This window comes from Paroedura picta, chromosome 9, assembly GCF_049243985.1.
Source record: "Paroedura picta isolate Pp20150507F chromosome 9, Ppicta_v3.0, whole genome shotgun sequence".
NCBI classification, from domain to species: domain Eukaryota; kingdom Metazoa; phylum Chordata; class Lepidosauria; order Squamata; family Gekkonidae; genus Paroedura; species Paroedura picta.
Genome location: NC_135377.1, coordinates 34,238,231 through 34,263,016, shown reverse-complemented (window position 1 = coordinate 34,263,016; position 24,786 = coordinate 34,238,231). Strand labels below are relative to the sequence as shown.

The following is a 24,786-nucleotide window of genomic DNA, read 5'->3' as shown; positions in this document are numbered from 1 at the left end:
GCCTGAGGTTTGCAGGAAAAATTGATTTTTAAAAAAATATTGGGTGTTTAAAAAAACACTGAAATAAGAAAAACAGCACCTGTGTCTTTAAGAAATTAATGCCTAAAATCTCAATGGCCAGCAGCTGCTGAGCAACCACAGCAATATTGCTGACCTTTCAACCTTTGTTTTTGGCAGTAAAAAGTAGGGTCCTTTCTAGGACTATTTTGACCTCCCAGTTCACCCCTTTTTCCTGCCCTGGAGGGAGATTTAATTACACCTAGCAAATATGAACATCTTGATACCATGCAGTTTGCACAACTCATCAAGGCATGGTGAGGGCTACTGGATGATGATGATGCCATATGACTCACATGAGTCCAGCAACCTTCACACAACTTACATGACTGTGATGGCCCTTGCTGCTGCATGACTTTTGCAGCTTGGCCAGAATATTCCAAGGGAAAGGCTGCTGGGGGAGAGAAGGAGGGAAAGCTGAGGACCAGTTTGAGGTAGTGATTAGAATGTCAGGCTGAGATCTTGGAGACAAATCCTTGCTCTGTTCCTAAAAGTTTGCTGGGTGACCTTGGGCCAGTCACTCTCTTCAGCCTAATCTATCTCTCAGGGTCATTGTGAGGCTAAAATGGAGAAGGAGGGAATAATTCAACCTGCCCTGGGTCCCCATTAAGAAGAAAAGTGGAGTATTCTTCAGCACTATTCCTGATGCATTTGTTAATCTGATCCTTTATTACTTATGTTTGGGGAAAGAGACTGAGAACATTCCCCAATGGCCTTCTTGAAGTCTTCAGTTACATGGCAGCATTGGAATCAGGCACAGACCTCAGGGAAATGAAGGATTCCCAAGCTTTTTGGCTGACCATTCCATGACCTACTAAAGCATTCTACTACAGTATCTAAGTACTTACAATGATGGAAAGAAAATGGAAGTTTTGGTGACTTGGCATACAAATGCTCTGAATAAATAAGTAAACCCCGTTGACAGACAAAAAACCAATTGGTTCATGTATAGCTGTTAATGATGATTGAAGCTCTCTATGATACATACAGAAACAAGAGATTTACAACTCAAACATAAACCAATAAAAAGGGGAAATTCTCCTTATTTTTGTAGAATATTTTCCAAGACCCTTGCTTTCCTTGATGTATGGAACAATATGTCCAGGGAGGGCACCATATTGAATGAATGAATGAATGAATGAATGAATGAATGAATGAATGAATGAAAACCACTGTAAATTAAATTAATGATGGAAGAAGTTGAACCTGTTGTCATGAACCCCTAGTTCCTGACCCATGGTTTTTGCCCCCTTTGAGGTTCACTTCATTTCTTGATGCTCCTGGATCTCCCACAGAGTTATGGCATCTTCCTGGACCTGCTTGAGAGTGCCCCTCCCATCTCCCTCTTGCATTTCAAAGCTTTCACCCTTGTTCCTTCTCTTATCTCTTCTCACAAGACTGGCCTCGCTGGGAACTCAGACTAAATACCAGATGGCTGAATGGGTTGTTTTGGCACCTTATAGATCAGAGGAAACTGTATTGCCCTTTCTGTGTGAATCAATATTCCCTCCAGATGTTGCTCCTGTGCCCCCCTTCCAGCCAGGTATATAAGCTATGCAGCCCCCTTCCCCAGTGCCTCTGTCAAGATTCCTGTCTAAGAACTTATGTGATGTGCTGATATTTGTCCTGATTCTCCAAATAAAGATTTTTACTTAAAGTTTCATCCTGAAGCCCGAGAGTGATGTCTGTTGTGCGAATCTGCTGGGTCTCAACCACTTGGTTCCTGATACCTGCTGATTTTTTTTACCTGGATGGTTACTACATTACCAGACTAAAAAATGGTTAGATGTATATGTGGAAAGTCAGTAGAGAAATTGTAGTTGAATTTCCCCCTGGGCACATCTCTCAACCAAATGTTGATCTGACAAACCACGGCTAAGTGATGGCAAATGGACCCAATCCATGGCATACCTAAACATACAATGTCTATTGCTTTTTATAGCAGAGCTAAATGCTTTAATGCTTTCCCCCAAGTAAATGGTAGCTTTAAAAACCATCAAATCATGCTACCAGGATCTTTAAGGCGGATGTTGCTTCACACATGACTTTGTACAATGTGGGAAATAACCCCTATCCAGAAATTTCAAACCTGGAGCCAGGGTTTTTTTTATGGAGTGAAAGTCCTTGTTCAATATGTGGAGTGAGAATAGTTTGCAGATGCATAATACTCCTGCACACAATGAGTCAGCAGGAAGAACAGATGGCTTATGTACATTTGAGGAGGTATTCTTTTTCAGAACAATATTAAACAAATAAATGAAAACGGAAGAGAAGTGACACGAGGCACATCTTGTCAGATGTTTAATTAGTCAGAAGAGTCATCCCCCAATTTTAATTGTTTTGCTTTCTTGAGCAGAGCAATCTCATCCAAAATTGCTTCAATCAGCTGCCTTAATTTTTCCTCCTTCGTTATGAAGCCTTAGTATCTACATTATAATTTACCAATAAAGTCCACAATAGAAACAACGATCCAGAAAGGTACTGATGGTTAAACTATAAGGTTGTTTCTCTTTTTAATTACAGTTCACATAATTAATCATCCATTTAGGTTTCTTTCAGCTGTGCACTGAATATTATAGTTATGAATAAATATATGGTTTGTAGATTGTCAGAATGTTACACATAATACGCAAATGATAATCAAGTCTATAAGAGTGTCAAGGACAGAATTGTGGGGCGTGCATTTTGCAAGCAAGAAGTAAGCACTGCCCTACTACAAATGTGCAAATGAAATCAATGTAGCTGATTCCTGATATGATCACACACCAGAGCCTCAACAAATTGAAAGTTAAGGAAATCTTAGTTTTTGTCAGATTATTGATTCAATGCCATTATTTCTCACCTCCTTACAGTAAATAGCATTGGCAGGGCTGCCAACATCAAAGGCATTCCATATGGTCACACTGGTGACTGTTCACAAGGCAAACAATCAATAACTTGAATGCCTTTATACCTACGTGGTTGTGCTTCGTGGCTGGTTGGATGCCAATCTTTTAGTGCATGCATGCACTTTTCTGGATTCTGAATCTTCTTCCATTTTGTCACAGGTAGATGGCGTCTTATTTAGAGGGTGTTGCTTTTAAATCTGTGCAACTGTCAAAATTCACCATGTTGCTGCATGCTCAGATCCTACTAGGTCAATATACTCAGGCAACAGTGTAAGAAAACATCAAGTACATGTGATCGGATTTAGAAAGTCTGTGCATCAACATACTTGGCTATAGGAGGCTGCCCTGTGAAATGGACAAAAGTGGAATATTGGAGCCACACACTAGCAGGGTAAAGGGAGCCCTGCCTTTTATAAGTTGCCATTTTTCCTGGCCAGATAGTCTTGGTACACTGGCGAGTAGGGGAGGTTCTGGCGCACAGAAGTAAAGCAAGAACACACGTGATCACAACACTGCAATACAGTGGAAAACAAAGTACTCAATGAAACGTCAACTAAAGCAGAGGTGTCAAACTCATTTGTTAGGAGGGCTGGATCTCACACAAATATCAATACCTGGGTGGGCCATGTGTCTATAAAATGTTATGCCAGGTGCTGCAGATATAAACTTTAGACACAGGCAAACCCAATTAATGATATTAATTTATACTCAAAATACAAACAAAGCAATTGATTCCTATCAATAAAAGCAATTGATCTTCTGGGGAATCCCCAAAGCCTTAATAAATATATTCAGTCATATGCAAGACTAGGATTTCCCACCAAGAAATATCATAAAAGGACGGGTATTATACATTAACATACAAATCAGTTACTTTTTGTAAATATACCACTTTTAGGAGCTATCTTCTTTGCTAGTAAATAAGGTAGTTTTTCAGCCTCAGTCTCTCACTCTTTCCTCCCTTCCCTATCCTACTTCCGAGGATCCCAAGGAGGCACACACCAAACTCACCCTTCCAGGACCCCAGCCCCAACAACAACAACTCTGTGAGGTGGGCCAGACTGAGTGATGGCCCCAGGTGACCTGAGGGACAGGATCCTGGATGGGTGTGTATGTGTGTGTGGCTAAACCTGGCTCTCCCAGATCCCCCTACCACCAGTTTGTGACCTTCCTGCATTTCTCACATAAGTGGCATGACTGGGGGAAGGGGAGACACTGTTTCTGAAACCTCCAGGGTACTCTGCCCTGCTGTACCTCCTTTTTCCTCACAGGCTGAGAACAGGTTGGGGGGGATGAAGGAAGAGGGCAGTCCCATCATTCACTCAGCCTTCCTGCTCTAGGACTGCTAAGATGGGCAACTTGTTTGTTACAAGGGCCAGATCTGACATAAATGCTATGTTGTCGGACTGGGCCAGATTTGCCATAACATATAACTGCAGGTACAGGAGACATAAACTTTAGAAAAGACACAGGCAATCCAAATTAATGATTTTATTTTTTAAATCATAATACAAATAAAAGGAATTGATTCCTAGGAGTGGAAGAAAATTACTAGAGAATCCACAAAAGCTGCAATAAATCATATGCAAGACTAGTGTTTTTTTTTTCTCCCAAGAGATACTATAAAAGGGGGAGCATCTGACATTTCCATAAAAACTAGTTACTTTTGGTGTATATGGCACTTTTAGGAGACAAGTAATCTTTGTTGCAAATAAATAAGGTAGTTTTTCAGCAAAAAAAAAACAACAACACCCATACGCCCAGCCTCAACAATTGAGCACAGCTACGAGCCATCTATCACTATTTCCCACGAACAACAATAAACCTGTGTGATGGGTCAGGTTGGTCCTGGGTGACCCAGACAACAAGGTCCCTGGTTCACAAGCAAAGGGAGCTGAACTTGGTTCTGTTCCCATCCCTTCTGCCTTTCCCACAGATACAGCAAGGTTGACAGGAAGAGATGACGAGAGGCTCTTCCCAAAACCTTTTGTCCTCCCTTTTGTGTCATAACTGTCCTCAAATGACATTTCGTGTCAAATGCTAAGCAACATGTATATACATAGAAATATCTAATACCTGAGAACAGCCAGAGGAAGAACTCGGAATTTGCTTCAGTTCCACAGCCAATGCAGCTCAAGCTGTAACTTCCTTGGCATCAGTAATATCTACATTTTTAATGTACTAATGACAAATAAAGTCCTAGAGGAGATCAGCCCTGCCTGCTCCTTAGAAGGCCACATCCTGAAGATGAAACTCAAATACTTTGGCCACCTCATGAGAAGGAAGGACTCCCTGGAGAAGAGCCTAATGCTGGGAGCGATCGAGGGCTAAAGAAGAAGGGGACGACAGAGAATGAGGTGGCTGGATGGAGTCACTGAAGCAGTTGGTGCAAGCTTAAATGGACTCCGGGGAATGGTAGAGGATCATTGTCCATGGGGTTGCAATGGGTCGGACATTTATTACCTGCCACTTCCAAGTAGGCTAGTGGCGGGTTACAGATGTCCAGTTAAAACCCCCATTAAAACCCTATTAAATTGGACAACAAATACAAATACAGTAGACCAACAACCTAGCAACATGGCGGAAACCCCCACCCCACCCGCAACCCTTACCCCTAGGAGGCAGGAGAGACATAGTAATCAAGTTGCAGCTTAACACCAGGGGGCCCTGAATGAAATTAGCAGGACTCACAGCAATAGGTGCTTCTACTTAATGGCTGCATAATGGTGGCTTAATTATAGTTCCTTCACATGGCTGCACAGAGGCTGCTGTTTGTACATTTCGAATAGCTGAAATCTGTCATTCTCTTTCCCTTCTCGGAGTTTGCCATCCAATAAAACACATCTACACGCCAAAGGGATATTCTCCATCTTCAAATAGGCTTGCCGTCCGTTAAACGACTATTTTCCCTATTCCATTTCCCATAAAGATGAAAGCGATATTGTTTTCAATTTTTCAGTGAAGATATTTAGAGTCTAATTTCGCAGTTGGATTCTGATCGCTTATTAAGTGTTCACATTAATAAGATGGTTCACATAGGCCATCTAGTGGCAAACAAGGAGCAGTGCAACTGAAGTGGAGATGGGAAAGGTTACACCTGCTGCTTATATAGGGATGGAAATTATTTTGGGGGGTTCTCTGACACAATGGTTTCCTGCTCTGGGATTGACACAAAGGCCAGTGTGCTTTGCACCCCAGGCAAAGTAAGTTCCTTGGAGGAAGGGCAAGAGAAAGGAGCATGGATGGTCAGACACAGTTTACTACCCTTAGCAGGACTATGTCTAAATCCCTTTCAATCAGCAACGTGACCCAATCCTGAATAATCCTGAATGCCTGTGGACTGTGGGGATGCAGGAAGCTAGTTCAGCTCTTCCAGTGTTCAGTGTAATGATTAAACAAAGCCAGACCTTGGGACAGTAAAGAAACATTATTACTGGATTTATTACTTGCCACTCCCAGCAAGCTGGCTTGCATTAAAAAATCCACTATAAAATATAACCATCTCCAACTAAAACCATTCTAAGTCTGATGAACAATTAACTCTCTCCCCACCCCTCTGTTCAACAACACTCCCGTCTGATGCCTCAGGGGGAAAGATGCGATGGGAGGGGAGCCTAAAGTCCTGACTAAACCGAGGAGGGGCCATCAATCTTATTGCTATCCGGCCTCAACCAAATGCCCGGTGGAAGAGCTCCATCTTGCAGGCTCTGCATAATTGCACAAGTTCCATCAAGGCCATCAGTTCTTCTGGGAGCTCATTCCATAAGGTTGGGGCCAGGACCGAAAAGGCCCTGGCCCTGGTTGAGACCAGGCATACTTATCATGGGCCAGGGACTACCAGCAGATTCATACCCGCTGAGCATAAGGCTCTGTGGGGGGCATACAGTGATAGGCAGCCCCTCAGATATGTGGGGCCCAGACCACAGATGGCATTAAAGGTTAACACCAAAACCTTGAACCTGACTCGGAATGCAATTTGTAGCCAGTGCAGCTGCCTCAGCACCATTTGGATATGAGCCCTCCAAGATGTTTCATTGAGGACCCAAGCAGCTGCATCCTGCACCACCTGTAATTTCCAGGTCAAGGACAAGAGCAAGTTGCATAGAGCAAGTTGCAGAAGTCCAGCCTGGAGGTTACTGTTGCATGTATCACTGTGGCCAGGTGCTCAGAGGACAGGTAGGACACTAGTAGCCTTGCTTGGCATAGATGGAAAAACTCCTGTCAGGCTACTTTTGTGACCTGAGCCTCCAGGTAACTTTCCTGACAGCCAGCAGCTTTCCAGTTCAACTAGGGCTGAGAGGTACAATCTGAGTTGTAGTAGCAGAGCTCCTCTAAGTTGGTCTTCCTTCCTAGTGAAGTTGCCTGTGTCTTTATACTTGGACAACCATGAAATCACAAGCCTGAGTTTGTGAAACCCTGGGTTATGATATTCTCTACTTTTTATAGGTACTACTAAAAGTTTTTAAAAGAGAATTCTCCAAATGTTTGGGTTCTGATGGTGTCATTATTTAGTAAAAAAAATAGTATTACAATACCCGTAACACATTACATGAGCCAATATTCAAAGAGAGAAGATACTTTTTCTTCAAAAAATGTAAACCGAGCCTTAGCTTAGAACTTTGGGTACTATGCCTGGAATACCTTGGAGGAAGCTCCTCCCTTTCATGGTTAAAATTATCCAGAGGCAGCTGTGTTGAAAGGGAATAATGATGCAATATAAAAAGGAACCATTGCTGAATATATTGTCGAAACGTCCTTTATTAAAGGTTTTATAGCGAAATAGAACATTCAATTTACTTTGGTAAATTCTGAAGCAAAAGCAGACAAATAATGAAAATAAATTAGCATGGTAAATAAATAACAACTGCACATCATCTTTGTAAAACATTCACTTTTTAGTTAAGATTGTATCTCTCCACCATTTACCACTATTGTATTTGAAAACAAACACCTATATCAAAAGTGCAGTTAGGAACAACATGGCTACAGATACATAGTCCTATACATCAAAGGGCTGATCCTCAACATTATCCCAGACTTCATATTCCCGATAGCCCCAGAAGCATCATGTAACCAGCACAGAATGTCTATTCCCATAGGGACATGGATTTGCACACATGGCTCTGCAGCCACTGGGGTTGCTGGCAATGCCTTTATGAAATGAGCCAATCCAATTCAGGGGCCAAACGGCTCCAAATAACTAAATGGGTTGCACTGGAATGTCCAGCAGCCTAAAACTGAGGATGACATAAGGAAGACATATGCATGTCTTGCTTATGGGAATCCAGCCTTCCAAACTGGCAAATTCTTTCCGATGCATTAAAACCTTGAATGTGATCATATTATTTATTTGTTTATTTGTTTATTTATTATATTTCTATACCGCCCTCTCCGGAGGCTCATGGCGGTTTACATTAAACTTATAAACAATACATGGAACAGTCCTTTACAATCCTCAAATTACTCAGTAAACATCACATTGGAATGTTCTTTGATTGCATGTTCTTTGGTGAGATAAAAGATACCACAAATTACAGCTACTAAGCAGTTTAAAAAAATCTTAGTCAATGAATCATGTTTTAATTCAATTGAATATTTTATTTATTTTTGCGTTGATACCCTGCCCTTCCCAGGAGGCTCAGGGCGGTTAACAAAAGAATTAAAAAATACATAGGAATTTTAAATATTAAATTGTAATTTAATATTTTTAAAGGACCTGGTCCTGCTTGAGGCCAATCGGACTTCCATGGGGCTGGGGATCCTGAACAGATTTTGTTTGCTAGAATGTAATGTTTTGGGGGAGACATGGTGGAAGAGGCAGTCCCATACATAAATCAGGTGTGTCCATCTGTATATGCACACAAAATATCATGCAACTGTCACTGCAGGCACCATCTTCAAAGAGGTGCTTTTTCTGTGTAAAAATGTTTTTTTTTAAATAAGAGAATCCATTGCTTAGTTTGTGGCAGGTGATTTTTATGCAATCAAAAGGCTTCTAAGCAATACGTTTGATGCATTGACTACAACTGCACATCTATGTCCCCACTGAATACAGCAGAAAGTGAGAAATCAGATGTGGGATCACACTGCAAAACTTAACCACCTATTTAGCATCAGAATCCCTAGATTGCACAGAAGTGACAGAGACCCAGACTGGACAAATCTGGAGACAGCGTCCAAAAATTGATTCTGAGCTTGGCCCCAAAAGTTCAGATCAAAGTGACAGAGGGAAGTAGACGCTTAAGGCCATTGCTCAAAAATGGGGAAGCTCTCTAAGGTGGAGTTGATTAGCACCTCAGGAGGAGAACCTGAAGACAGCTCATGCACTGGAAGGTCTTCAACAGAAAAGCAAGGTATGCATTTAAAAAATTGAGCCAGTATTATTCAGGGAAAGCTTGCTGAAGAAACAAATCCTGATTAGTAGCATTAGAAGCATATTGCTTATTGGGGCCAGGTACAGATGGCATAAGGGAGGTGAAACTCAACAGCAGATCAGTCTACACAATCTGGTGGGGCAGGCAGAGAAAGCAAGAGGTGATTTAAAGGCTCCCAGCAGACAGCGTAGTGTGTGCAAAAACTGGCTCCCTTTTGTATTTCCAAAGAAGTCCTTTGTCAAAAGGGTGATTACCTGAGAATTTTCCTTATCAAGTTACTGAAAATAGAGTTTTACATGAACAGAACAGAAACATTATAACCAAGATCCTCTGTAGGTGCCAAGTCTCAAGATATAAACTCATAACAAACAAGAATGCTTGATTCAGAGCTGTACCATAAAAAGGATTCCATGTCACTGTAATGTGAGGGGGGGGGGGAGCTAACAATGCCATTACAGAGAGATGGTGAAAATGAACAAACCAAACTGTATACAATGAACTAAACCAGGATAAAGATGAGTTCTGTTGTTTACCACCAGCACATAGCAACAGCAAAAGGGCCTATCCCTGTGTGCAGGGCCACTAGGCTGATTCCTCTGATCTTTTCCCCCTTTCGCTTTGGCCACACATACAGGACCTGTGCGGTTTGCAGATTACAGGCTATGAAGCACCCAAGTGCCACTCCTGGCTCATTCTGATCCACGGGATCTGTGCAGGAGCAGACTCGACTATGTGTTGTTCCCTGTTTGTAAATAAGGATTTGGGATACGGTCCCCTGGGAAATTCTCCTACACAAATCTCACTGATCACAATGTTCTTGCATGGCTTCCCAGTTATTTTCACTGGAGCTTTCAACAGAGATCTTTCCTAGGAACTGAAAACAATAAGTGCAGTTCTACAAAGAACATAAGAAAAATAATTTTAGAAGGAATGATAAACAGCCTGCATTCTTACTACTTGTAATGCTTTGCATTCATTTTTTTTTATTCCAAAACATACTGATGTTGATCTCTTCCTGAGGACTTAGTCAAAAAAATAAGCCTGCTGAAATGAAGAAAAAGTCCCAGTGAAAACAGGTTTAAAGTTATAAATCAGTGCCTCCGTCTCTTCTTTTTTGCTGGGAAAGCGATGGCGGCTCTTCCGGGCTGGAAAACATTTAATAAACACAGGTTATTTCAGTGCTATTAACTGTAAGAACAAATCTATTAGACTGTTCAGACCTTCCACCTTCAAGAGAGAATTGTGTTTAGCCCCTGATCTGGAACCGATGTCTACAATCCAAGTCCTGTCCACGAAAGGACTTTCTGGTTCCTTTTTCAGAGGAACTGCTGGAAGGGGCTTTGCATACACAAAGCTTGCTTTCTTTGGGTTATAACATTTAAAGCATGGTTGGGCAAATTGCAGCCCTCCAGATGTCCATGGACTACAATTCCTATGAGCCCCTGCCAGCATTTGCCCACCCCCAATTTAAAAAGTAGGAACGGACATGAACCAGAAAAATGTAGTCTCTAACCTAACCCTAACCACAGCCCCTTTAAAAGGGGGTTTCAGAAAGCCCAGCTTGGTGTAGTATTTAAGAGCAGAGGCCTCTAATTTAATTTTATACTCCGCTTTTCAAAAAAATTGAATGTGTCACACATCTAGAGAAGTGGACTCTGGCCTTCAAAACATCACATCAGAATGATTTTGCTTGCTTTTAAGGAGGTTATTTTATCCCTTAACTATTTCATTTAGATTTTGTTTTAAACTCAGCCCATAGAATTGAGTTTTTAGCTTATAAAGATAAAGAGGTCTCCTTTCCAAATCAAATGCAAATTCACCAAATTCATCTACAAACCTAAAATATTTAGTCTTTACAAAAACTCCATACCTTCATTAATTAAAAAGTCTGCAATATAAAATGTTACTTTCACAGCTGTTCGAGAATGTGGTATGCCTGTTTCGTACTTCCATTCAAATGGATTTTTCTCTGGGTGCCACTGGACACCATACAGTGGATACCCATAAGCTAGAAAAAATAAATTGTTCATCAATATAAACAAGATGAAGAGTTTATACAGTGCTAGAGAATTCAAAGTAATTCAGTACAATATCATTGTAATTCTTACAAGGACACTATAAGGTAAGTCCATATTCCATTTCTATGATGCAGATAGAAGTTAAGAAAGCTGCCTTGTTATAGTTAAACAGTCCTACCTAACATCTTGGTGGCATGCACTTTAACTTGCCTAGGGCCCAGTCATTAAATCTGTGAACTCCTTGGAGCAAAAGTGGGCAGAGGTAACTAGCACTGATAGCATATGCCTATTCAGGATATACAATGAAATATGAATGCGACAAAATCCTCTTTAATTGATATCACGTTCTTCCACCTTCAAAATAGCCAAAAATTATAAACACTTTAATAGGTCATAATCTGCCTGTTTTGAGGAGGGCATCATCTCATTTCTGTGGCTGAAAATGGTCCAGGGAAGAAAAACATTTCAAATTCCTGGGGCCAGTGAAGTCACTTTTATACCCCTTTTCCTGCTAGTGCCAGAAAAACAAACCCTAAGGGGTATTTGCACTATTAAAATTATGGATGTGACTTCCCAGGGAGATGTTAATGCATAGGATTCTGGGCACATCTGCATTGTGTCGGATGACATTAAGAGGAATGCAACACCAAGTTACTATTCCACAAGTTGTTCATCATGGCCTGGGTGAATGGAGTCTCGTGGCCACAGAAAGGATCCTAGCTTTGTATACTGAACAGCCTCTCCTTGGAAACAAGGCGTTTCCTCTTACAATAATCATTTCTTACACGTAGCCTTATTATGATTCTCTGATTGGGTGTAACTTGGAATTTTATGCATGTCTCGTGGCACATGGTTTTGGTGTCTAGGGAAGCTCTACAGCATGTTTTTAAACAGGAAGGAGGTCTTGGGGTAAAATCCATGGCATGGTCATCACATGGTGGCCAATGAAAGCAGCAGGCCTGACTCTTCTCTATCTTCTTGGAAAAATTGAAAAAAGAAACATGACATGACATCATCCCTGCCCTCCAGTCTACTTCCTGGCATGGAGTAAGTATAGTTTCAAGACAATGATGTAATGTATCTTGGGTTATCAAGCACTGATCTCTCAGCTGCAATATCTGGTCATGATTAGAATGCAAGTGTTGATTCAACAATTACCTTCCATGGTGGACACAAATTCTATATTGTCATGGACATTAGTTGTCAAGATCTTATAGAAATGGCGCAATATCTCATTGCTTGAAAAATTCTGCAAGAGAAGGAAAGAAATATTTTAAATTTACATTTAACCATGCAATTTTATCCTTGACCACTCTCTTAAACACGCACAATTACCTGCACCGAGAGGCTCCAGAAATGGAAATTTGAAGTCACAGGCTCAGAAGCCATCTCCTGTAGCAGATCTTCAGGGAAATCAGCAAACATCTTGCTGGCTTTAGCAACTTAGACCAAAAAAGATAATAACTGGGATTGACAGAGTACTCATTCATTTATTCAGCTCTACAGTTTTGCTCAGGATGAAAAATTAAATGTATCCAAGGCTGAAAGTCACATCAGAAAGAACAGAAACCACAGATGGTACCCAACACAGTAAAACAATGTCCAATCAGCCCCCCCCCCATCCTACTACGACTGCTACTAATCTGTCTAACCCACTGGGTCCCAGTAAGAATTGAGCTGAGGATCTTTTGCAGTTCCATCATTCTCTGATGTTACTGTTGTTATAATGTTACTGCTATTATCACCTGTTGTTCCATATGTTATCTGTATCTTTTCCTGTTTCCTGCAAACTGCCCTGAGCCTTTGGGGAGGAATGAATGAATGAATGAATGAATGAATGAATGAATGAATGAATGAATGAATGAATGAATGAATGAATGAATGAATGTATGTTAATCATACTACACTGCTAAGCAATGAATATACAGGAGCCCTATTATTACATATTAGTGGAATTTATTAGGAATATATTTAACATCTATGAAACAGATGTGATCCTATAGTCAGTTAGCACAAGGCTGCTGTTGGCTAATGATTCCCCTGCCCCCCCCCCCCCACATAGCCATTTCTGACCCTGGGAATATTTAGAGCTAGGATTGCAGGACCTGCATTTGGCCATGAGAGTCAGGAAGCTCAAGTGAGGAAGGGGAAGGGAATGAAATCTCTCTTTCTGATATGGGTGGAGCTCCTGTGAGACAAGAGGAAGAACGGAGGGATTTGGGTCCCACAACCACAAGAAGAAACTTTGGGCTACTGTGAGGAGGGGGAAACAGGGAGAAAGGGGATCCTTGCACAGACTTCGTGCTGGATCCTAGCCAAGGAGATCCCAGTGGAGAACAGATGCACCTGTCTTAGGGAAACAGCAGCAAGCACAGGAGTTTCAGGAGCTAAAACAGCAAATGAAAGCCTAAAAAACAAAAGTGTTTTACCTTTTGTAAAATTCAGTGGAAGTGCAAAGTTATCAGTATTAGTCCAAGTAAGCAAGTTCTCTCCGCTAGTGAGGAAGCTGAGCAGTTGATGTCCCAAGCATGTTCCCCATATGGGAAAATAGTCCCCTCTCTCATTAGCCTTGACAGCAACAATAGAAAAGAGATTCTGAATCTATTATTTATTTACTTCATTCATGTCCCACATTTCTCTCTCTCTCAAGGGAACCTGAAGTACCTTACATTGTTCTCCTCTGCTCCATTTTATTCTCACAACAAGCCTGTGAGGGAGGTTGGCTGAGAGCATATAAGTGGCCCATGTTTATCCAGCAAGCATCCAAAGCAGTGTGAAGGATTGGAACCTGATTTTTCCAGATCCCAATCCTACACTTTAAGCACTACACCACGCTTGGCACTACATCACTCTCCAACCCACAGAGTTATGGCACAAGTAATATACCGAACAGCTGCTAAAAGCTAGTGATAATCATTATTTACCTTTTTGAATAATGGAGATCAGAAAGGAAGTCATCGCCCTACTCCTGTAAATGTGTGCATACAATTTCTTTCTTTTTTAAAAGTGTGACTTTGTAAGACACATATCCATCAGGGCAAACATGTGGAAGGCTCAAAATGTGTTTTCTCTTCTTAGGAGAGACACCAAGCATTTATATCTCACAGTCAATCCTGTGGGTGCAGAAGAACTCTGTGCCTGTCTCAAAGTTAAAAGGACTGAACCACTGATTCCTCCAGTAATCCTCACCAAATCCCAAGGCCATATATTAATAAGATTTCAGTAGGATAAATTCCAAAATTCACAATGTTTGTTTATTTCTTATATTCATAAATCATTTTAACAGTCAAGTATGGCAATCAAAACGGGGTCCCAGGTATTCTATTCAGCTCAAGAGTTGCTGCCTTATTGATATCCTTTATTCAACACTAAAAAAAATCATAAAATCTCCATATTGAGCACATATTCAGGAGCAATCACTGAAGAAGGTTCAGGAAACCAGGTGAATACAATACCTGGGACCCAGTTTTGATTTCCATACTTGACTGTTAAAATGATTTATGAATATAAGAAATAAACAAACATTGTGCCTCAAAGTTAAGGCAGAGAAGTGTTTCTGTACAGCATCTGCCAGCTGGACAGTGTGCTAACATAAACCCTGATCTTGATGTCTGACCCCAAAACAGAGAACATTTGAAAACTAACCTCTAGTGCTTTATCGTAGAATATCTTCGCAACCCTGGAAAATTCAGAAGTCTTAAGGTCAGCACCACCTCCAGGATAAAGTAACCTAAAAAACACGAAAAAGTTGGGATAGCTTTTCTAGCAGCAATGAATTACCACCCAAGGCTAACTACAAAGTCAAAACATAACATAGCTGAAGTTGGATAGTAACAATGGAAACATTAGCAATCAAATGAAAATGAAAATGACAACGAGAATTTAAAGGAACAGTCAAGTTCTCTGGTCAACTGAACATTTCTCATCTCTTTTAAACGACTATGCATGGAAACTAGCAGGAACAATGAGGAAGGGAATGTATGAAGAAACCTTTCAATGATTAAAAAAGAAACTCGCTGATCAGGATTTAATTCTAAGAGGGATATCAGTACTGGAATTGACCTGACAGAACTCGCTGGAGTTTATTCACCCCTCACCTACCCAACATGCTAGAGAAATCAGCCCATCCTGTGTCACATGGTTTTAATCTTGTGAAATGTTTCTTCAGCAGATGGACATCTTAAGATATGACACTAAAGTTCGGCACTGGAGATAAGAATATGGCTCTGGAAACATTTGGAAAAAAATGTTTTGGGAGATGAATGCCACCATCACACGGCTGACCTGGAGCAATTACAGCCATGCGAAAGACCAACTTCTTAATAATCCTATACTAACTGTTGTGCTACTACCATATCAAACTAGTTATGCAGGGTTTCTAAGAAAAGTTTTTGGAAGGCTTTCAGAGAGTGAAAAAATCTCTGGTCATTGAAATGTGCCTTGTAAACCTTCTAGAACCACTTCATAAAGGAAATGCCCCACTCCCTGTGCTACAGAGCTTTATTTCAATGGATTTCTACTGGAGTAACTCAAAAAAATATTACATGGCAATCTATTTTAACAAGTAGATGACACCAAGCATATTTGGTGTGTTACATTAATGAGCCCTGTCACATTTATGTTTCCACTCTCAGTGACCTTATTTTACTATTTTTATTTCTTTAAAACATTTTAAGTCACCTTTCCACCCAAAGCAGGTGAACAACAATAACAAAATTAAAGCAAATTCTAAAGCACACACACACACAAACGTCAAAACAAAGCAGACAGACACATGAACAGAAAAGAAGATGAGTGATTGTCAGTGAGGGAATGCCAAACAAAACAGCTTTCACCTGCTAATGAACTGGACCAGAAGCAGATTGGGAGCCTGTGTAGATGGAACAAAACTGGAATGATAAATTTCCCATGATCCACTCTGGTCATAATTCTGGCCACAACATCCTGTGCCAACTGTAGCATCTGTACACTCTTCAAGGGCAGCCCCATGCAAATCACATTGTAGTGATCTAGATGTTTCAAGGGCATGCATCACAGCAGCAACATCTCTTTTTCCCAGGAAAGGCTGAAACTCCCGGCTAGCACTGCCTCTCATTTTCCACTATGACACCCCAATCCAGAGGTGCTCCCAAGCTACGAATCTGCTTTCTTAGGGGAAAGTGCAACCCCATCCCAAACAGGTTCTGGGGGGGGGGAAAAAACATTCTTCCTACCAGTAGCCACTGCATTCCACGGAGATTAAGCTTCAGCTTGTCAACCCTCATCCATCCCCAAATGGCTTCTAAGCACCAGCTGAGTTTCCAGAACCTACTTAAGGTGTTCACTGGAAGCATGAAATAGAGCTGACCGATATGCATATTGGTCACAACCTACTCCAGTCTCCAGATTACCTTTCCCCACGGCTTCCAACAGACAGTAAGAAGGGGGGGAGGGGCAATACAGAACCTTGTGAGACCCTGTAAGCCAGAGGCCAATAGGATGAGCAGCAGTTCCCAGCCCCACCGTCTGGAACCTATTTTCCAAGTAGGATCAAAGACACTGCAGGATGGGGTCTCCCCAGGCATAACCCCAAAGGCAGTCCAGAATAATGTCATGATTGATATCAAAAGCCTCTGGAAGGTCCAGGAGTATTCACACTCCCTGCATCCATCTTCCAGCACAGGTTATCTGCCAGGGAACCAAAACTGTTCAATAACCATCCCTGCAGTGCTGCAGGTAAGAAAGCTAATGGAAAGAAAACAGCTTAGTCTTGGGAAGGAATTGTTTTGTTCTGCAACAAAAAGCACACTTTGTGAACTATGTATGACTATGCAAAGTGTGAGTTTGCAGTCATAGAACATGTTTTTTTCTGACCCGGCATTAAGAATAACTCCGCCAGGCATTAAGAATAACTACACACAATAGCAAGCACCACAAAATTTAGACAACATTCCACATTCTTTATGGCAAGATCATTATTATTCTCTTCTCAAAGAAGTTTTTTTTTTTTGGGGGGGGGGGATCCAGACCGTTCAAGCATGTTCAAACAACAGTGAAGAAAAAGAAGAAAAGCTATTAATTCATTATTTAGCAACTGTAGAGAAGAAGAAGAGCTGGGTTTTTCATACCCTGCTTTTCACTACCTGAAGGAGACACAAAGTGGCTTACAAACACCTTTCTCTCTCCACCACAGACACCCTGTGAAGTAGGTGAGACAGAGACAGCTCTAACAGGACTGCTCTGTGAGAACAATTGTATCAGGACTATGACTAGCCCAAGGTTACCCAACTGGCTGCATATGGAGGAGTGGGGAATCTAATTTGGTTCTCCAGATTAGAGCCCCACCGCTTTTAGCTGCTACAACATGCTGGCTGTCAATGACATTAACAGCATTTCTGGCATGTAATTTCCTACAGAGAATTGTGCTGAGAGGTCCTGAGCCCGCTAACATGACCCACACTGCTGTAGAGCAGCTAGGGTTCAACTCCATGATGCCCAGTAGCAAGGGAGTGTCCCACACATGCCATTCAGCAGATACATGGCTGGCTTAGGCAAACTCCCTTCATTGACAGATGCCTCAAGGTGACCGTCAGGTTCTCCTGCCCATCTCATCCCACCCCCCTAAACAAACAAGCCTAACTCCGGTGGGAGCTGCTGCCAGCAAGCAACCTTGGGTGAGTCCACCCTGGCTCTGACCTTGGCCAGTGCAACTACTGCCCTTCAAACCTCAGAAGAAGGTGAAAAAAGGACTTTCTCACAGCCAATTAGACACAGTCTCAAAAAGTTTGTGCTGGGCCCTAAAGCAACCAGATACTCGCATACTGTATGCAACATGATCTATCCATATATGAATATTCAAGTAAATCCAGAAATTCAGATTGAGATATCATGATAGTCCTCTTTTCTAGAGGCAACTCTTTCTTTGATTGCAAGATCTTAACTTTGCCTCAGTCCATATTTCAGTACATAAGAATGGCTACTGCTTTTCCACTGTCGAAGAATTACTTGTTCAGCAACTACTGAGGTTCATAACAGTCAAAGACCTCATCCTTCTGAGAAGTTTCAGGAAAAATGCCTATCTTGAAAAGAAAAGCTAAAAATAGTTAGCAGCATATCTGTAGTGTTTGGGTGGAGTCTGGCCTGATGACCTCACAATCTTCCCACTGGACTACACGGCCATAATAAAAAAGCTGTACACTTACCCATTAATAGACTGGAAAATTTTATTATATTCTTCATCTGAACGATTTAGTCTGGAAAAACAAAAGAAGTATAAACACAGAGTTCTGATAAATTACATGCAGATTTTTCCAATAGGGCAAACTTCCACAGAATCATAGAATAATAGAGTTGGAAGGGACCTCATGGGTCATCTAGTCCAACCCCCTGCACTATGCAGGACTCACAACCCTATGGCTCATCTACTGTAACCTACCAGCTCCAAGCCTTCACCGAATCAGCCTCTCTGTCAGATGGCTATCCAGCCTCTGTTGAAGTCCAGAGATGGAGAACCCACCACCTCCCGAGGAAGCCTGTTCCACTGAGAAACTGCTCTTCCGGATGTTTCGATGGAATTTCTTTTGCATTAATTTCATCCCACTGGTTCTGGTCCGTCCCTCCGGGGCAAGAGAGAACAATTCTGCTCCATCCTCCATATGCCACCCTTTTAAATACTTAAAAGATGGTTATCAGATCCCCTCTTAGTCATCTCCTCTCTAGGATAAGCAGACCAAGCTCCCCCAACCTTTCTTCATACATCTTGGTCTCCATGTCAGGAAAATGGTACAAGAATAAAGCATGAGCCCCTATCCCCATAGTGTTGATCTGAACCAGGCCCCTGAGAGCCTGGGAAATGTTTCCAGTAGGAAACTCACAACTAACATTTATTTAGCACACCACCTGTTAGGCCAGTCTTTTAAATGCAGTTTTTATCCTGTTCTTGCTCCAAGGAACTCAAGGTGACACATGTAATTCTCCTGTTTTATCTTAAGAACAACGTTGCAAAGTTGGCTAGGCCGAGAGAGAGTGTGGCTGGCCTAGCGTCATCCAGCAGACCTCAGAGTTGAACAGGGGTCTTAGCCTGAGTTTTTCTAGCCCCAATCAATACAGTCTAACCATTCTCCCATAAGAGATCCAAGTCACGGGCTGGTATTCAGGGTTGAGTAAAGCACTCACTTTGTCTTAAGTGGTGTATAATGTGAGCATACCATTCATGAGAACTTGCCTTATTGGTACTACGCGAGCTCCAGCAGATTCAATGAACTTTACGTACGAAGCAGCAATATAAGAACTTCCAAGTTTTTGAAAGCTTTTGAAGTCAGTCTCCTGTGCCAATATCCCTAGAGAGACCCCCAAAAAATAGACTGGCTATTATATGCTGATAATAGTCATACATCAATATGTATAATCAGCAACATATCTATATCTATATCTATATATGCTAAATAGAACAGCAGTGGGGACAATAAAATCAGAGTCTAATAGCACCTTTATGACCAACAAAGATTTATTAAAGGTGTGAGCTTTCAAGTGCAAGCACTCTTCCTCAGACTATGCTTGCACTCAAAAGCTCATGCACCTTGAATAAATTTTTGTTGATCTTAAAGGTGCTACTGGACTCTGATTTTATTGTACTACTTCAGACCAATAAGACAACCCATTTGAATCTATCTTTATAGCAGTGGGGACTGTAATTATTATATTAAAAACAGAGACTTAAATTAGAATCTTTCATAGTCTTCCATAAATATTTTACTTTACAAAAGAAAAGAGTGCTTGGCTAATAATAAGCCATCTCAAAAGTGACTGATTCAAAATGATCACATCACTATGCAGATGGGACCCATTTTTAGAAGCAGCAAGCAATGAGGGGTAGATCATCAAGTGCAGAGGCATACAAACACATGAAACAATCTTATCCTGGTCTGTAGAATCATAGAATCATATAGTTGGAAGGGACCTCATGGGTCATGTAGTCCAACCTTCTGTACTATGCAGGACACTCACATCCCAATCGCTCATCTACTGTAACCTGCCAACCCCTTGAGCCTTTACAGAATCCATCAGATGGCTATCTAGCCTCTGTTTAAAAATTTCCAAAGACTGAGAACACCACCTCCCGAGGAAGCCTGTTCCACTGGGAAACTGCTCTGTCAGGAACTTCCTGATGATTTAGACAGAATTTCTTTTTAATTAATTTCATCCCATTGGTTCTGGTCTGTCCCTCCGGGGCAAAAGAACACAACTCTGCTCCATCCTCCATATGGCACCCTTTTAAATACTTGAAGATGGTTATCAGATCCCCTCTCAGTTGTCCCTTCTCCAGGCTAAACAGGCCAAGCTCCCCCAACCTTTCCTCATACGTCTTGGTCTCCAAACCCCTCACCAGCTTTGTTGCCCTCCTCTAGACACGCTCCAGTTTGTCTACATCCCTCTTCAACTGGGGTGCCCAAAACTGAACACAGTACTCCAAGTGAGGCCATACCAGAGCAGAGTACAGCGGTACCATCACCTCCCGTGATCTGGACGTGATATTCCGTTTGATACAGCCCAAAATCCCATTTGCCTTTTTAGCCACCGAGTCACACTGCTGACTCATGTTCAATGTATGGTCTACTAAAACTCCTAGATCTTTTTCACACATGCTACTGCCGAGTCAAGTCTCCCCCATCCAATATTGGTGTATTTGGTTTTCCCTAGCTAAATGCAGAACTTTAAATTTGTCCCTATTGAACTTCATTTTATTCAGTTTAGCCCACTTCTCAAGCCTATCAAGATCATCCTGTGAAGGTCTACATAATATTAACCACCTGTGGCCACCATCTGTGGGCATCTAAATCTGCAGATCAGGATCACATGTAAGCTGAAGAGGTTTTTCTGCACACTTGGGGTAGCCTTCAAGTTTGCAGAAATACCCGAAAATGAAAAAAAAATCCATAAAGGTTTTTTTTAATCCCCTAAAAATGCAAGTAGTTGATTAATTCAGCATTAATCTGACACTATTGCATAGTATGAGATTAATGTTGATGTTTTAAAAATTTTAAATGTGCACATTAATGTAATAAATTTTTGAATTTTAATATTTAGCTTATTCTTCTGCTGCTCAACCCCTAACTCTAATGGTTTGGTAACATCTCCAAAATATAGGCTTCACATGTTGTATTTTAACATTACTCCATTTGAGTGATTAATTTGATGCACTAAATTATGCAGTCTTTACAAAAGTTCTCAAAAAGTATTCCATTTACTGTCCTGATCCTTTACAGTCAAACCTGTACAAGTGGATAGTTTCCAATCAGCAACTGTTAACTTTCTAAACCTGCAGTTTATGAAAAGATTTAGAACTTGCCTTCAAAATGGTCTTTACCTAGGGTGCACACTAAAACACTATACTGTAATGCGTTCTTATAAGTCATGCAGTTATGCCACATGACCTATTGTGCAATTTGGGAAGAATTATAGCAGGATTCTAATATGCCAGCTCATCAGCTTGCATTGTGGTGGCGTTTAACTGAACAGTTCTGTCAACCGAGACACCCATTACTGAATAATAACAAGGATGACGGTAAAAAAAGAAAATCTAAGAGGCTTAAGCCAGAAAGGTTTGAAAGTTACTGGCAGTTACGCACACATACACGAATCCCACATCTAAGGGGAGCAGCGCATTACTTCAGTAGAATTATGAATTTGCAAGACATACACTTTGGCTGAAATTTTACTATTCATTTGAGAAGTTCCTTCATCCTGATGGAAAAGCCTGCATATCACAGGGTCCCTGTGGAAGCATAATTAAACTCAGGCATGGAATCCCTATTCCAGGCTTTCTCAGCCAGGGTTTTGTGAAACCCAGGGGTCCCTTGACAGCCCTGGAAGACTTTCCTAAATGGGTGGGAGTTAACTAATTTTAATACATTTTTAAAATTTGTTGAACATTTATATGGCCAGCTCGACCTGCCCCCCCCCCTCCAGTGGCATCAAATCCTAAATTATTTCCTGCATATTTAGGATGTTGTGAAGCTGTTTACTAATTTGCTACTAATTTATTTTCTTCTTATATCTGTACTCTTATGATCCCAGTTCCAATGTCAGAGGAAATGTGTGTGCACACAAAAGCACTCACCTTGAATAAATCTTTGTTGGTCTTAAAGGTGCCACTGGACTCAAATTTTGGTGTGCTACTTCAGACCAACATGGCTGCCCACTTGAATCTAATGAATTTATACTAAATATATCAAAGGGTGCAATTTGATAAGCTAACAAAATTATGAATTATGCTTGTTATGTTCTAAAAGCTGTTTGATAAGGAAATAACACAGTCCTAATATTACCAACATCAAAGAACTTGGAAGAGTGTAACAATTAGGACAGCACTTTCAGTTTTGAATACATTTCACTTTCCCCAAAAAATTCCTGGGGCTTTTTAAAAAGGGGGTTGGATTTTTGGTGGGGGGGGGGATCGCTTGAACATTAAATTGGAGTCACGATGGGTGGGCAGATAGTTGTGCGTTCCTGAGCTGTGCAGGGAGGTGGACTAGTCGACTCCAGAGGCCCCTTTCAACTCTATGATTCTACGGGGGGAATTTACTCTGCCACCTTGACCACATTTTAGAACATACCGATTAAGGATGCTGAAGTTCTACAGTGTGTGGGAGGTATTATTTCAAGGCTGCCTTTCCCATTCACATAAAGAAGGGTGTGTTGATATTTCATAAGCAGGCTAAAGCAATCCTCACGCCCCCATACATCAGTTCACTAGGGACACGCACCAGCTTGGAAGTGTCCCACCCGCTCCAGATCTGCCAGATGAAAGCAGCAAAAGCAGGCACCCCGACAGCTATGCGAAAGATGCCCGCATCTTTGCCAAAAGAACGGGGCAAAAGCATCTGTCAGCCAGGCCAGGGGCCCTTCTCTGACCTCAGAGCCCAACCGGAGCGGGAGGCAACAGGTCTGACGGACCCCCACGGCCAGAGGGAGCTGAAGCCCGCCGCGTCGGGGTCGTGGGTGCTTATTTCGCACCTCCCCCCGCCCCCCGATTCCCGGGGACCAACCCGGCAGGCGAGCCTCCTCTGCGGGCGCCCAGCGCTCCCTTTCTCTCTCTCTCGCTCACCCAAGATGGGTCTGTCGTTCCCGCGCTCCGGCGGGAGGCTCTGCAGCAGCAAAGAGATGGCTCCGGGGCTGCAGTAGAGCGCGAGAAGGCAGCAAATGCCCAGCCCGTAGGCCACCTCCTTGCGGTTAGCCATGGCCATTAAGCTCCCCGCGGCGCCGCGCAGCCCTGGCCCCGAAGGCTTCCGCCGCGCGCCTCCGCTCCCGGCGCACACCCACGGCGGCAGCCTGCGTTGCAACCCCGCCTCGCCACGCCTCTCGGCCGCAGCCGGCACGCCGGGAAATGAAGTCCGCTCGCGAAAGGCATTTCCTCTCCCCGCCGGCCTGCGCCTTTTTAAAACGGGAGGAGAGCTGAAGGAGACAGCCCTGTGTGCGGCATGATGGCGGCGCCAGAGGGGAAGGCTTTGAGAAGGCCGCCGCCCTCCCTTTTTCACTACTGAAGGCTTCTTTTGCGTCACAAATAGAGACAATCGCATTGCTTCGGATGGATTAGAACAGGGGTAGTCAAACTGCGGCCCTCCATGAACTAAATTCCCGCTGGCAGGGGCTCATGGGAATTGTAGTCCATAGACATCTGGAGGGCCGCAGTGTGACTATCCCTGGATTAGAACAATCCGGGGGGGGGGGGGAGGATTAAGCGTGTCTGCGATGCTCCACGGGAAGCTCCCTGTCCCGTGTGGTGCAAGGCTCATTGGGTCACGCCGAGATCTGGGGGACGCAGGTTCGAATCCCGACCCCGCCTCCGAAGCTCCCTGGCTGACCTTGAGCCGGCCGCTCGCCCTCTCTCGACCTAATAATCACATAAGTGCTCCGGGTCCCCGCGGGGGAGAGAAGGAGGGTACAACGATCTAAATAGATAAATCCCACAGCATACATTTACAAATGCGACTCAATGGAAATTCCGAATCTGGCCGTTTTCCAGGTTCAGACATACAAATCCAGTTCCGATCCTGCACAACAGGAAGTAAACGTGAAATACAACAAGTGTAAAATGGTGTTCAAGACGCAGAGAGACATTTCTTGTCCAGTTCATGTTTTGAAAACTCCCGGGGAAGTGGAACCGGCCAGAATAGACACCTGCCGCACCGGGAGAGACCAGCTGCTTCGGGTGCAGTCCAGGGAGATCCCCTGGCCTCGCCTGACTCTAAAGCAACCCTAAACTCATTATTATTGTTGTTTTTTATTGTGTTGGTTTATAAACTACAGGGGGAAACCATCCAGATCTATACAGAGCGGTATGCATAACTTATAAACCGTTAACCTAACTATGGCAGATCTTATAATTCACTTGAAAAAGTGACTGTGAGCACGTGTCTGTACTTTGTGAGTGAAGGGGTAATAGTCCAAGAAAACGGAATTCATCCAAAA

The 24,786-nt window shown here is 42.4% G+C and overlaps 1 protein-coding gene across 1 annotated transcript; it reads right to left on the bottom strand.

Moving 5' to 3' along the window:
• Positions 1–7,685: 7,685 nt before the first annotated feature.
• On the bottom strand, positions 7,686–23,909 carry GGH (gamma-glutamyl hydrolase). The gene is made up of 9 exons (XM_077352308.1): positions 23,423–23,909; positions 19,541–19,655; positions 18,519–18,569; positions 14,983–15,067; positions 13,767–13,905; positions 12,673–12,779; positions 12,496–12,586; positions 11,190–11,327; positions 7,686–10,464 (listed from the first exon to the last, which is right to left on the bottom strand). Exons 1-9 carry the CDS (start codon positions 23,892–23,894, stop codon positions 10,343–10,345), a joined length of 1,320 nt encoding a protein of 439 aa, XP_077208423.1. The 5' UTR covers positions 23,895–23,909; the 3' UTR covers positions 7,686–10,342.
• Positions 23,910–24,786: the final 877 nt, after the last annotated feature.

Excerpts from the sequence above, each read along its gene's own strand:
- GGH (XM_077352308.1), bottom strand. The coding sequence starts at position 23,894 with ATGCGATTGTCTCTATTTGTGACGCAAAAGAAGCCTTCAGTAGTGAAA. Across the intron at positions 19,656-23,422 it reads GAACGACAGACCCATCTTGG|GGATATTGGCACAGGAGACT; the intron begins GTGAGCGAGAGA and ends GGGTCTCTCTAG. Across the intron at positions 12,587-12,672 it reads TCTGGAGCCTCTCGGTGCAG|AATTTTTCAAGCAATGAGAT; the intron begins GTAATTGTGCGT and ends CTTCTCTTGCAG.